Source organism: Aricia agestis, chromosome 15, assembly GCF_905147365.1.
Source record: "Aricia agestis chromosome 15, ilAriAges1.1, whole genome shotgun sequence".
Classification (NCBI taxonomy): Eukaryota; Metazoa; Arthropoda; class Insecta; order Lepidoptera; family Lycaenidae; genus Aricia; species Aricia agestis.
In genome coordinates, this window is record NC_056420.1 from 4,324,593 (window position 1) to 4,338,817 (window position 14,225).

The window sequence follows — 14,225 nt, forward strand, 5'->3', positions numbered from 1 at the left end:
ATGTTTGGCAAAAGTTTACATATTAAGGGAATTATTTGTTAGTAATATACAATGAATATTAATTACTTCGTTTACTTTTATTTCAAATTTTACCGTTTATTGAATATCCAGTATGATCTATAAAATGTCTTTATTTTTTTTAAATAAATTTTATTTTAAAACATTCGTAAATGCAAATCATACTTGTCTCTTTTTCTAGACTATAGATGTTACATTTTAATTTCATACTAACTATAATTTGAACGCGAAATAAAGATACCTGAGTGAATCTGATTTGCAGCGAAAATTATTTTAAATCTATTGCATAAAGTTTATCACTGGGTAATTTCGATAATAATTAGTGAATAGTGACTAAAAAAACACTAAAAACTGCAAAACTAAAATGGCACTTTATTTTCACTCGACTGATTAATGTAGTGTTGTGGTAATTCATAGCCTGCTGGAACTTGGCCTGCGCACTTCCGTGCGCTTTGATTTTATCGATATCGAGCAAAGTATTTGCGGCCACGCGTTTCAATAATACATTACGACGCATTGTCACTTTTTAAAACGGCGAAAATATAGTCGTTTATTTCAAACACGTTTGTATTCACAACCTGACTAAAGTGAAATCAATTATAACAAAATATTATATCATCAAACAATTTTAGTTATATGGAAGTTTAAAATGTATACCTGGTTGTTTGTAAAGTATATTGAAAAGTTCATATTAGTAATTGATTTTAATTACTTAATGAAATTTTAATTTTTTTGAAACAAAAACTTTCTCAAAAATGATAGGTTTGTAAAAATTAATCCCAGTGTCTTAATTTAAAAAGAAGTCTTCACTAAAGTTAATATTGAATCACTTTGAAGAGTCCAATATTATAAGTCATGATTTAAATTCATTACATAATCATTATTATAACTCTAAGGGCCTGTTTCACCACTTCTTGATAAAGTGCCGGATAGGCTATCCACCGCTTACCTTGACAGATACAGTATGAAGAATCTGTCAAATAAGTTGTGTATAGCCTGTCGAGCACTATGGCTAATCCATTTTCAATGAGAGATTAAATTAGCCCTTAATTAAAAACTATAAATGACTATACTGGCCGATCCATATTTTGTATAGTCTAACGCTCCTTTACTTTTTAATTATTGCTTTTACATCTTTCAACATCAGGCGTGGTGTTGCCATCACATACTTTTTATTTACACAAATCCCAACTTGAAATTTATCGATAAGTTGTCGACACTAGTCCCATAGATGCTATTTCGCTTCAAATATTTCTAAGCTCAAAATGGGAGATGTTGTATTTTTTACACCAAAAGATATAAATATAATATATTTTACAGTCACATGATTTTCCAGTATATTTTTTATTCGTCGAAACATAAAAACATTACTGCTATTTTGCCCCAAGTTACAAAAAAGGTTGTGACGGGCCTTATTATTGAACCAGAAGTTATATTTCATGTCACTCTAATATTTCTCGCGCGATTTATCGCATGTATTTAAAAAAAAAACTAACAAAGTTGTAAACAACCTCAGCTTATTTGAAACCTATAATTCCACATCGCTCTCTCATTCAGACTGTATGCCATCTCTTTCACGCTGTATCTAAAAACATCTTGCTATTTCGCTCTCACACGATGTCGCGGAATAATAATATGTAACGTCGTCTTGGTAGCAAAGTTTTTAACTCTTTATCCATCTCTTTCTTTCACGTTGTAAATATCGTGCTGTCTCACTCGTTGATGACGCGATTCTGAGTAGTTTAGCATGCTATCAAAATTACAAAAAGGTTTAAATCCATATTGCTATCTCTATTTTTCACGTTAAATGCATCGTGCTGTCTCACTCTTTCGCGATCTCGCGAGTGTTATCATTCTAAGTTACAGAAACGTCCAAATCGGCGTTACTAGCGTAAGAGAGAGATCTCTTTCATGTTGTTAAATAAAATTCTATCTTACTCGGTCACGGGATCTCACGGATGGAGTTACCTAAGTTACAAAAAAGCCTAAATCCATGTTGCTTTCATTCTCTTTCATATTAAATGTAGCTATCTCACTCATTTGCGATCTCGCGGCCGATGCAGTAGGTATCTAAATTTTAATAAAACCTTAATCCATGTTGCTATCATTCTCTATCTATCTCACTCGTTTGCGATCTCGTGGCCGATGCAGTAGGTATCTAAATTTTAATAAAACCTTAATCCATGTTGCTATCATTCTCTTTCTATCTATCTCACTCGTTTGCGATCTCGCGGCCGATGCAGTAGATATTAAAATTTTAATAGAACCTTAATCCATGTTGCTATCATTCTCTTTCTATCTATCTCACTCGTTTGCGATCTCGCGGCCGATGCAGTAGATATCAAAATTTTAATAAAACCTTAATCCATGTTGCTATCATTCTCTTTCTATCTATCTCACTCGTTTGCGATCTCGCGGCCGATGCTGTAGGTATCAAAATTTTAATAAAACCTAAATCCATGTTGCTATCATTCTTTTTCTCTCTATCTCATTCGTTTGCGATCTCGCGGCCTATACAGTATCTAAATTTTAATAAAAGCCTAAATCCATGTTGCTATTTCTCTCCCTTTCTCTCTAGCGTTAAATGTATCGTGCTATCTCACTCGGTCACGCGATCTCGCGTCGTATGTAGAACAGTATGTAGGGCTTGCAGGCGGCGACGGTGGCTGCGTCGCTATTGCGAACAGTCTGGTCGTTGAAGTGGAACCACTGCTCTTCGTTGATCGCGAACGCCGTGTAGTGACCGGACCCGGCACTGAAAGATAAACGTTTATTAAATTAAGTATGTCAGTATAATTTAAAGTTAAATAGTAAATACCAACTGCGCAAATAACATAAAATAAGTTACAGAAAGAGCACAAATTCAAAACCGTTCAGCAAAAATTGCAAGAGTAGAGGACTACTTATTTGACATTTAAATTTCAAAATCGCAAGACACAGAACGTGCACAGAACTGTTATATAACAGTTCTTTACCTGCTAATACTAACAAGAAAGTCCATGTAGTCCATGTCCAAAATACGAGTGCGCACGCTAGAGCGTATACATGAGCGTATATGACCGCTGTATTAGCGTGCGCAAACTCACTTTATTACTGTCATCGGAATATACACTAATGCTCAGTAACAAGACGGCCACTCTGAGCGGTGTTCAGATATACACTACAATACCCAGTGATAACGTTCACCCGAACGTATACATGTGCGTGCATGACCGCTGTGTTTACGTGCACACTCCCCACTCAGTAGTGGTGGGTGTGTCACGGCGCTGTCGCCGTCGTCGCAATATGCACCTCACCGCGGGGTAATAAGGTCGACTCACCCGGAGCCGTGGTGCACAATGACGGCGGCGAGGTCGTACAGCTGGCTGCCGAGGCCGGAGCGCCGCGTGTCGGGCACGTTGGACAGCACGAACCGAGACATGTCCAACGCCTTGAGCGGGAACGATATGCACGTGTCCACTTTTGTTCTGCAAACAGTGAATTACATGTAAGTTGAACAATTAAGGAAAAATACATTACAAAACAACAAAGGACACAGCGAAAAATATGTTGGTACTTTATATAAATATACGATTTAACTGCTATCTCGTGACAATGAAGTTTTCGAGCGCGTGTGTCTAATCAAAGCGAGGTCAATTACTTTTTTCAAAAAATTACGATGTTCCAGAGGACCAAACTATAGTCCCAAGTTTTAACGTCACTCAAGAAATGTTTTAAACTTTGACAAAGACCGTTTATAGTACATAATAGCACAATATTTAAATACTAGAGAGATAGACTATCCCACCTGAAATAGTTGTGCCACCGGAACCGCTTGAGATGTAGACACAGAACATTAGGCAGCCGTCTGATCCAGAACTGTTTTGTAGACTTCTGTTTACATTTGCAGCTGCTGCAGAAGTAGCGCTCCGTGTCTGCTAACTCTTCAACCTGGTACAAATAACGTCAATCTTAGTATTATATATAATCTTAGTTTATAGTGAAATTTAAAATGATGATGGCAATAGAATTTTGGACTTTGTTTTGTATGAATGTTTAAAAAAAACCGGCCAGCCTAGGTCATTAACACAGCTGCTTAAAAAATGTTATTGTCTTTTTTTAAGTTTGATAGCTCACTTATGATATTAGTAAGCAGTCTAGACTCTAGACTATGTTGAGTGTTGAGTTGAGTATTAGACTATAGTTGCACAGTCAGTCTAGCATCAGTTTAGTCCATCAGTTTGGTCGGGAATGATGGGAGAATTATCGTCTAACAGGTTGATTGACGGACTGATATTTTTTATATTATGTAATGCTAAGTATTAAGTAATCACATACGGTTTTGCTCGATAGTTTTACTCCAAATCGAGTAATAATTACTGTGTGGACCGTAAAACTGACAGCTCCTGACAGCTCGAAGGCTCGCATCGAGCCGCCCGAAGGATTGATGGAACCAGATCGAGCCGGATTGATGGAATGAAATATATCGATTTAGAATAAAACTATCGAGCGATGCTGAATGTGTGGACGAAAGCCCGAGCCGCGGGTTTTGTTCGACTTTATTGCTCGATCGGGCAAAACCGTATGTGAGTACTTAGACTAAGTACATTTCAGCCATCATTCTGGCGACAGTCACAGACTGAAGGACTGAATTGATGCCAGACCGAGCGGTCTAAAGGGTCCACTTTCTTGTTTCCACGTCCTACAATATACAGTGTGTACACACAATATGTATACTGTAGACTTCGTACAGTACCTGCACGAAGCTGGCGAGGCAGTCCGCCAGCGGCACAGGCGCGTCGTGGCGGCCTGCGTCCGGCAGCTCCAGCGACAGGTCGAGGAACGGGTCCAGCTTCTTGCTCTCGGTGCCGCAGGAGAGACAGCGCACCTGAGAATAATAGGTTTAAATAGCTAAATATAACTTATATAACTCAACAGGAAAGACAGTCAAAACAACAAACGTTTGGCATCAGAAAATTTGTGTCCAGTATATTTTTATAGAATGTCAACTCCATAATAAACTTTAGGATGACATGAGATACACTGAGTTTCGAAAAGTAAGTATAGTTTTTTTTATTAGCCTATAGTGTCACACTGCTGGGCAAAGGCCAGGCCCAGGATGTTTCAATGTTCTCTCTGGCTGGTATGCCTCCAGCTCGTCACGCCACCTTTTTCTAGGCCGTCCACGGCAGCGGCGTCCATCTTCGGGTGCCCACTCTGTTGAGACCCTTGCCGAGCGGTCGGGATGCATGCGGCTAACGTGACCCGCCCACTCCCACTTCAGCTTGGCCGCCTTGACACCTACGTTCTTAATGCCCGTTTGGGAGCGCAGTATGGTGTTTCTTATTTTATCGAGAAGCTTTACTCTTAACATACTGCGCTCCATTGCTCTTTGGCATAGTATAGTTTTATCATGTAATAAATAATGGTGTGTGTTCACTGACCTCGCTCTGCAGCGTGCCGCCAAACACCGCTGTCACGATAGAGGCAGATGGCGCGCGCGGGACAAAGCTACCGTCAGCCCGATCCGGTGGCAAAAGCTGAAGAAGTTCGGTGTGTAAACTGGAAAAAAACAAGAAAAGAAAGTTATAATATTTAAGGTTCGTCAAATATAAAGAACTAGATGACGGCCGCAACTCCGTTAGGGCCAACCCACACGTACCACAACCACACCACGTGGTCAGGCGTATATTTCGTATTGTAAATGAACTGGACAGTATAAGTACACTTTACAAATATCATTCTTCTGAACACATTTGTTTCAAATTGATTCAGTAATAAAACATTTTTTTTATGTTCAACAATTACTCGGCCATTTGTGAAAAGATTTTCAAAATTTTTGTTTGGTTGTACATATTAGGTTTCACTCCAATTTGGTACCATTTTCATTATTTATTTATTTTATCATTACCGGTCCAGCATATACCGCAGGAACTCGTGCGCATCCTGCTGCTGGTAGCCCCGGAAGCGGGGGACCACCTTCCAGATAACCAGGAACAGGCACTCCGGGGATATCGCCCCCTTCGACCCGCACCCGCCCGTGTTCAGGTTTATCAGGACCTGGGGATATATTCACTATGTTACTAAGGATGAAGTTTTTTGATTGCAGTTCATCTATTCACTAGTGGTTTTGATTGGCTAAAATCAAAATATTATCCAATCAAACGCCATTGAAGAGAGAAACAACTTAGAAAATTTCGATAGCGTGATGCAGGAATGTTAGGCTAATCGGGAATATGCATGATTTTTTTTTAATGACTTTAATTAGTCCTTTATATCTTAATAAATGAGAATAAAACATAAATAGGCTTCAAAACATTCAAATTATTCTATTCATCGAAATTTAAAACATTGATTAAATTGGTACCGTTCAAACGCCGGCATTTAGCGCGCCATGTTGATGACGTCAGATGTTATGTCCCGTGTTTGTTTCCTTTAGTGATTCAGTTACTTCGTACTTATTTTCGGGTTTATTTCCTATTGAGATCATGGAAGAGGCTAAAAAACCTTCTTACAAGTATTGTGTGATACTGATGTGCATAAGCATTACTAGAAACACACCTGACAAAGTATTTTTCGTATTCCAAACGATGTAAAAATACGAGAACCATGGTATAAGATGATGAAATGGGATAATGACGACCTCTGTGGCTCAGGCCTCAGTGGGTGGGCTGTCGGTAGCTAAAGCCGGGTCACGGGTTCGAATCCCGCCGACGGAACAAAAGTTTTCAATGTTCCTGGGTCATGGGTGTGTATTTTTTATTTATTTATTTAATTCAGGCAATAAAAATATAAAAATTCTCGTGTCACGGGTTGTGCGCAAACTACTCCAAAACGGCTAAGCCGATTTTGTTGAAATTTTGTATACTTATACATCTGTTAGGTCTGAGAATAGGTTTTTATTCGCTTTTTAAATTTATACTAGAAATAATTTATATGGCTATACCTAAAACCTAATATAGATTCACTATAAATCACCAGTTTTAAACTATTTTTCTAACAAATTAGTAATCACAGTATGAATATCGACGCCGATATGTAACATCTGACGTCACATTTCGTTTCGACCAATGGTGGCGCGTTTAGTAAGTTTGAATTTCCCTCCATTAATTTTCATTTTTTAAACAACATTTTATGGGTTTAAATGATAACTAATTAAAAAAATACCTTTTGATTATAATGTGAGGATGATAAAGATTACAGAAAAATATATTTGAGATGGAATTATTTTTTTGCATATTCCCTATTGTGGGTACCACCACAAAAACCTTATAAGTATTATAACTATACTTTCAGAATTTAGAGACACAAGTTAAACATTTAAAATTTAAATGAAGTAACTGAGTTTTTTTTTAACATTTAACTTAAAAACTATTTGTGTGTACTTACATACAACTTACAAAATGTATAAGGCTGCCTTCACATAAAGTCGCGAGTAGTGCTGCCGCACTACTCGCGACTAAATGTGAAAGCAGCCTAAGTAGAAAATAATATGTACTAGATTACCTTTCTCAACTCCTCTGCCATAACCACATCGGACATCTCTTGCCTTGTGTAACTTCTGGAATGGTAAACTTTACTGCGACCATTCGTTTTAACTTCTAGTGATGGTAGTTGACTAAAGTAGCAGCTAAATTCTTGTATATTATTTAAACTCTGCAGGACTGCATTCATAAAACATGTGTTTCCTAAATTTTTTAACCCTACAATTTTCTTGTCCTTTGGACTTTTCCCGTTGCATTTTTTCTCTTTACTTTTTGTTGAATGATTTGAATTTTCCGCAGAGCTGTCGGTGGAGTGAGACCTTTTTCTTGACCTTGGCCGTAAACTTCGGACAGTTTCCTCAGCATTCTGAAAAGATTACAGTTCACACTTTATTGACATTAGTACAGTAAGTAAACTAATACCTAAGTTAATGAGTTTTATATTTATAAAAATAATTCTGTTGAGTAACTTGAAATACGTAATGAATACTAATATTTCAAAGAGGGACTTCATATTTTATTAGCATTGAATAGGCTCCAAAACAGACACAGATTAAAATAAAATTGTGTCCTAACCAGTGAATAAGAAAACACTAACCCAAATATGAAATAAATTAAATTATATCTCAGTGCAATACTGACCTTGTTAATTTTGGGAGACTTATTTTCTAAAACGTCAGAGCCAGTATTAACGGAAGGCTCAGTGGTGCTAGTCAGAGTACTTTCTGCATTACTCTCTTCATTTGAAGACAACAGAGGCATATCATTGGATTCTGCTTCATTTTTATGGCCATTCCCAACATCATCAGCTTTGTTTATATCGGGGTTGCTGTCAGAAGCATCTTCATCCTTTTTACTGACATCAATAAATTTTTGCCGTATGTATTCTATTGTTTCGTTTTCACCATCATTAGAAATATAATCATCACATTTGTAACTGTAATATCAATATATTTTATTAATAATGCTGTAAAACTATACTCTTACCTAAATTTCAATTCATTTCATAGAGTGGGCTCCATTGCTACCAAATTAAAACTATTTGATTAAAATCCAATAATTACATTGTGCAATTTAGAAGTTTTAATTTTTTGTTTACATTTAGATCAAAATTAGCAGAAATAGAGTATTTAAAGTGTAAATACAGTAAAACCCATTTAAGACGATTTCACAGGGACTCAACCAAAAACGCGTCGGAAATAAAAAATAGATCTACTACATACATATGTATTAATATTTTGCTATGTTTTCTCGGATGTAGGTATTGAGTTGTACATTTAAAAATTATGTATGTTATAAATTATAATATAAAATGTTGTGTATTACTTTCTAATATCACGTTAAATAGTCACTTATTTTAGTTTGACAGAAAGATTTTGAGGCATTAGTAATTACAATATTACAATATTTCGCGTCTTAAATCATTAACTGCTGATAATGCCTGGGCGTGTGTCAAAATCGGAGTTGACTCATCTTCTTCTTGATCATTATCACTTTGAGCCACTTCTTGTATGTTATTGACACTCAATAAGATCTTCAATTGATTGAATTTCGTATGGTGATAAATTATTACGCGTCAGTTCAATCAGTTGGTCGCTAGGGCGTAGGGCCCGTGTTGGCCGTTAGGGTGTGTATTAAACGGGATGACGATCGTATTAAGCGTTAAAGAATGTATGAAAACATGTCTCAAGTTGCAGGGACTGATGCAAAATGATTATCTTAAATGGGTTCTACTGTACTGTACTATTTTAGGTCAATTCTATTAATTATTTTGCATTATTCTTAGTAAGTTAAGTATTACCAGTAAACAGAGTAGACATCACAGCTCATACACAGTTGATGCTCTAACTTTTCCGCATGTTCTTTTGCATGACCATTGACATAACGGCCACAATTCACCACGCCGCATTGAAGGCACAGCCAGTTTTGTTCTGTCACCCCGCATGCTAAAACATTGAAAAAATAAAATTAAAAAAATCTGTTTATTTCAAATAACAAAAAGAACCTAAATACAATATTCAAATTGATAGTAATCTCAAGTGAGATAATATACATAAGTCCCCTTACTAATAAACATTGTATAAGCTTTGAATAGTTATACAGTGTTTTGTTCCTGTCACACAAGTGACATTTTTAATTGGATTGGAGAAGACAAAACACTGTATAACTATTCAAAGCTTATACAGCGTTTATTAGTAAGGGGGTAAGAGTATAAAATGAAACTAGTATTTTAAAATTATCTCTATATATGGTACTGGTACCAGAGCTAGCATAGTTCTACCACCTAAACCCATCACTTGTTGGTACTAAAATAGTTTTTTATTAACATGCTCAGTTCAACTAAACAAATTATTTAATGACAAACACATAAAGACCAGAAAATATCAAATAATTAACCACAATCAACTTATGACTAATGCATTGATATATTAGTTTTACAATTTTTGGGTTTCTATTTGATAGCTGTCTGTAGCTACAGCAATACAAATAACTTATGTCTCAGTTAGTTGATATTCTCTCATTTGGTATTCTAGTGGTATTTATGAATTATTGATAATACTATAAATAACAGATATTATAATTCTAAGGCCCACAACACACTTGCATTCCCTCAGGTTTCGTGGGTTATGTAAACCAACTTTTGAGCATTAAAAAGATAAACAAAAATACTTGATTCCTAGGATTTTCTAAGGACAAACTTTCACAGCAGAACTTTTTTGAGGGACTAGGCTTTTACATAACTATCTATATGTAAAGATTAGGTTATACAAAAGTATGTAATTCAAGTTTATAATTTTTTAATGTATTTAATCCCTACACATTCAACAATACTTGTAAATTGTTAGTGCAAAAATTAAGATCTTTTCGATGGAGCGTAACTTCGGAACTATAACATACATTATGAATGGAAACTATGCTGCAAAGTGAAGGTCTTAATAATATATGTATCTTTGTTTAGAAACCGTGGAAATAGATTTGGTGGGCCTTTTTCGCCGTGAGTGGTACCTAACGAAAGCCCTGGCTCACGGTCACCCATGCCGCGCCCCCCGCGCCTCCACCGAACAGCTGATTATTTTAGTTCGCTGTATTGATTTTTCAAACTAACCTCCCTACCTATTTCTGTTTCGGATGAATTAACTAAACTTTTATCGCTACCAAAAATACAGAAAATAGAACGAAATAAAGCATTACTTACCTGAACAGCTCAAGTTCTTTGTGATCGTGTCCTCAACAAAGATTTTCTTATCCAAGTTGACGTTATCTAACAAATGGATACATTCCATTATTCATAATAAATGATATTCGCCCGGTGATTAAACAAGCGCTGCTCTTTAATTCAGAAAACTTTAGACTAAATTTTAGCACTAATATAATTACGATTCCGTGTTCATGATACCTACCACAGATTACTAGTATATATTTGATACCTACTCAAAACGAAGGAGAACAATAATTTTCTATGTTCTTTTTCGCACTTGCTGTGGGAGCGAATGAGCAAGAAAATATCCACAGTGTCAATTTTTTTTGTTAATTCGTCCCGGTCGGGACAGGCAAAGGGAGCGTTGCCCATACAGCCAGGAAAAATATCAAGCAAACGAAACACCGCAAACAACAAATCCCGAGCGTTCGGATACGCGACATGTCAATACCGTATATATATCAAAATAAAACTTAGATTTTTGACTGTTTCTAATTCCAATTTTCAATTAAGGTTTCAATAAATTAAAACCGCGGCAAAATTAACACGGCAAAAAAACTAAAACACATCATGGGCCGCGGCGCCCTGATATTTACGTGATATCATTGTTTACGTGCCTGACTCCTGAGTCAATGATATTTTTTTATATCATTGGCCTGAGTCTTAAGAAGATTTATTCGAATGTTGTAATTTTTAACGAGAAAGTATTGTTGTACCTGTATATAATATATTATACAAGTGAGTACAGTACCTAGCAAAAGACTTTTGTGCTAACATTTATTATTCAGAGTATTTTAGATTTAGTACGGCCGGCTGTTATAAAGGCTCTCCACACAGGCGCGTTATTATCGGTTGATAATATCGCATGCGTTATTGCGATATCTATTTTCAGTACCTACATTTTGTATTAGGATGGTCATGTAGTTACACACTGCTGCGATAATAACGCTACACTGGAAGTTAAGTAGGACGTTGTGTTTCTCCGTCCTGAGATATTCTGATATGAGTTCTAGAATGTTTTGCATCAGGATTCATGACGCAAACGACTGAGAGAGCGCCCGTTATTATCACAGGTGTCAGGTGTGTGACCTGCGATAATAACGGGCGCTCTCTCGTAAGAAATATCGGACGATAAAAACGCAGCTCTGTGTGCAAGGAATCGGGAGTCGGGACGCATCACCGCACGCGATATTATCGACCACAGATTTTAGAAGTAATTATCGAACGATAATAACACGCTGGTGTGGGGAAGCCTTTAGAGTTTAATGGACTACGTTTGTACTTTGTATACTAACACGTCCATAAGTCCTACGCCGACCGCCAACCGACCGCACAATCTCGGGCCCTCAACCATCGGCGGAGATATTTTATTCTAAACGTGTTATACATTATACACACAGAGGTGGTCTGCACTGATATAGTCATATTTCATAAAGAAACCTACATATACACGCAGACAGTAACTTAGTAGTTGTTACTATAAACAATTTCATCTATCCTCGAATGTTTATTACTTAAAAACCATTGACCAGATTTTAGTGTAAACTGTACTCAACATAAAAGTTTTAACTACATAGTTACTATTTACACAGGCTGAACAGCAGGCAAAGCTAACATTAAAAATATATCCTAACTATATCTATGGCTAGGTACTAAATGCTTGAAAACAAAAACAGGAATATGTTTTATAGTTTATTCTTAATTACGTCTGCCCCCGTAACCACCCTGAGTGGCTGGCTGCGTAAGCTGAAGACCGTTGATGTTGTTGAAGTCTAACATCTTCAACATCTCCTTGGTTTCAGGGTCAACTTCGATGATGTCATGCTCAAGGGCAGAGACCTCTGGTACGTAGTTGTCACGTCTCTCACGCTCCTCTTCCTGCAGCTTGATGGAGATTCCACGGACCTGGGAGTGCCTTAAACGTCTCATCAAGTGGGTGGCGAAACTGAAATAAAGTTAATATTGTTTAGTTTATCACAGGTAAATCTTCTGATTTGATATGTGATGGGTTAGATCCAAACAAAATATCAAGCATTCACATAATACAGTAATATAAGTAAATTATTGTGTAGAAAGTGACTAATTGTAAAATATTTTCGAGGAAATATTAGTAAAGATATCAACTTGAAATTTTTACAACACAAAGAAAATATATTAAATGTATTTTATTATTTTATGGTAATGTATTCACAAGGCCTATGACCTAAATTTTCATATTATTCAAGTAAATATTACATTACGAGACCGCAAACATGTACGAAATTTTTCGGAAATTATATACTTAGTTAAATCTAAGTTTACTTGTAAAGCGAATGCAGTAAAAATATTTGGTATAATATTTTCTAGTTTTAGAATGTTTTTAGGTTAGAAACATAAAAACACTTACCCGGCAATTTTATTACGAAGAGGTTTGGTTGGAATGATAGCAATTTCCTCACATATTCTCTTGTTGGTATCAAAATCGAGGGTTAATCTAGTATAGTACTTCTCAATGATGATTTTTGCTGCTTTTTTGACAGTCTTAGTCCTTACACGACCCTGCAATATAAAGTTGTAGAAGTAAAATACGGTGTAATTTTAGTAATACACATATGGATATTGCACTTATTAGTATAAAACAAGAAAAATGATACTTGATTGATTGAATTAAAAGGGATAATTTAAAATACATTTATTTACCATTTTGGAAACACTGCTAGCGTCTTCTGACAGATAGCACAAAAAGAAACTAGTGACAGCTGTCACTGTCAGTTTTGACAATCATAGTATATATATTTTTTTATTTTGGAACATTTTAAAGCGTAGACAAAATATTATGTTTGAATGGTTCGGATAACGGAACTCTGGGTGTTTTCCATAGTATATTATAAGTTTATGGTGTTTTCCAATGGCGCATATTACATGCATCAATTTATTTATTTTTTATTTATTTATTTAATTCAGGCATCTTGGCCCATAGTATAAATACCTTATAGACTAACATACATACAATTATACTAAAAACTAACACTTACACCATAACACTAAACATGAATTGTCTGCGACGTGGGGCGCGACGTGTTTGGAAGTCGTCCTCGGAACCTCCTGTAGACGACTCCAATCGGCCAGAACTCCTCCTTCTCGAAGGTCGGTAGATGGTGCGTCGGGACTCTCACCAAAAAGGAGCTAAAATTCACTTTGTGGCGGGACTCCAAGCGCTCGACCCTCAAGACGAAGTGGGTCTTGCTCCTAATGTAGTCCACGACCTGCTCGACCGTCATGGACTGTTTACGGGCTGGCATCCCTAGGTTGCGGCCGACTTAGAGCTGGCAACCATTTATACCTTATTTTCTCACGTCATTTTCTTTCAAATGATGTAAAATTTTTACCGAAAAAAAATATACAAGCAAATTATGCATTTATCTCATGAACATTCAACTTAATTAGAGGTATTTGCGGCTACTTTTGACAAGGCAACCCAACATTAATCCATTCTATACGTTCTAAAGATTATTTTAAAATTTATTTGATCGAAAAAAACGATTCCTGCAGGATTTTACGGTCGG

The 14,225-nt window shown here is 36.3% G+C and overlaps 2 protein-coding genes and 1 long non-coding RNA gene across 3 annotated transcripts; 1 reads left to right on the forward strand and 2 right to left on the reverse strand.

Annotated features, from left to right (window-relative positions):
* Positions 1 to 975: 975 nt before the first annotated feature.
* Positions 976 to 10,989, reverse strand: LOC121734234 (ubiquitin carboxyl-terminal hydrolase 3-like). The gene is made up of 12 exons (XM_042124714.1): positions 10,914 to 10,989; positions 10,678 to 10,878; positions 9,283 to 9,427; positions 8,124 to 8,418; positions 7,504 to 7,848; positions 5,909 to 6,057; positions 5,442 to 5,559; positions 4,754 to 4,885; positions 3,806 to 3,948; positions 3,339 to 3,485; positions 2,286 to 2,773; positions 976 to 2,193 (listed from the first exon to the last, which is right to left on the reverse strand). The coding sequence occupies exons 2-11, from the start codon at positions 10,763 to 10,765 to the stop codon at positions 2,626 to 2,628; spliced, it is 1,710 nt and encodes a 569-aa protein (XP_041980648.1). The 5' UTR covers positions 10,766 to 10,878; positions 10,914 to 10,989; the 3' UTR covers positions 976 to 2,193; positions 2,286 to 2,625.
* LOC121734235 lies at positions 2,018 to 2,504 on the forward strand. Its single transcript, XR_006036681.1, has 3 exons — positions 2,018 to 2,080; positions 2,173 to 2,260; positions 2,449 to 2,504. It is a non-coding gene; the product is annotated as an uncharacterized LOC121734235 (long non-coding RNA).
* A 1,370-nt stretch (positions 10,990 to 12,359) lies between the features above and the next one.
* On the reverse strand, positions 12,360 to 13,436 carry LOC121734063 (40S ribosomal protein S17). The gene is made up of 3 exons (XM_042124473.1): positions 13,360 to 13,436; positions 13,067 to 13,218; positions 12,360 to 12,625 (listed from the first exon to the last, which is right to left on the reverse strand). Exons 1-3 carry the CDS (start codon positions 13,360 to 13,362, stop codon positions 12,379 to 12,381), a joined length of 402 nt encoding a protein of 133 aa, XP_041980407.1. The 5' UTR covers positions 13,363 to 13,436; the 3' UTR covers positions 12,360 to 12,378.
* Between the last annotated feature and the right edge of the window lie 789 nt (positions 13,437 to 14,225).

Coding starts and splice junctions, on each gene's coding strand:
- LOC121734063 (XM_042124473.1), bottom strand. Junction 12,626..13,066: donor CTTCGTAATAAAATTGCCGG/GTAAGTGTTTTT, acceptor ACTTTATTTCAG/TTTCGCCACCCACTTGATGA.
- LOC121734234 (XM_042124714.1), bottom strand. CDS start 10,765: ATGGAATGTATCCATTTGTTAGATAACGTCAACTTGGATAAGAAAATC. Junction 9,428..10,677: donor AAAGAACTTGAGCTGTTCAG/GTAAGTAATGCT, acceptor TCAATGTTTTAG/CATGCGGGGTGACAGAACAA. Junction 2,774..3,338: donor ATTGTGCACCACGGCTCCGG/GTGAGTCGACCT, acceptor TTTATCTTTCAG/TGCCGGGTCCGGTCACTACA.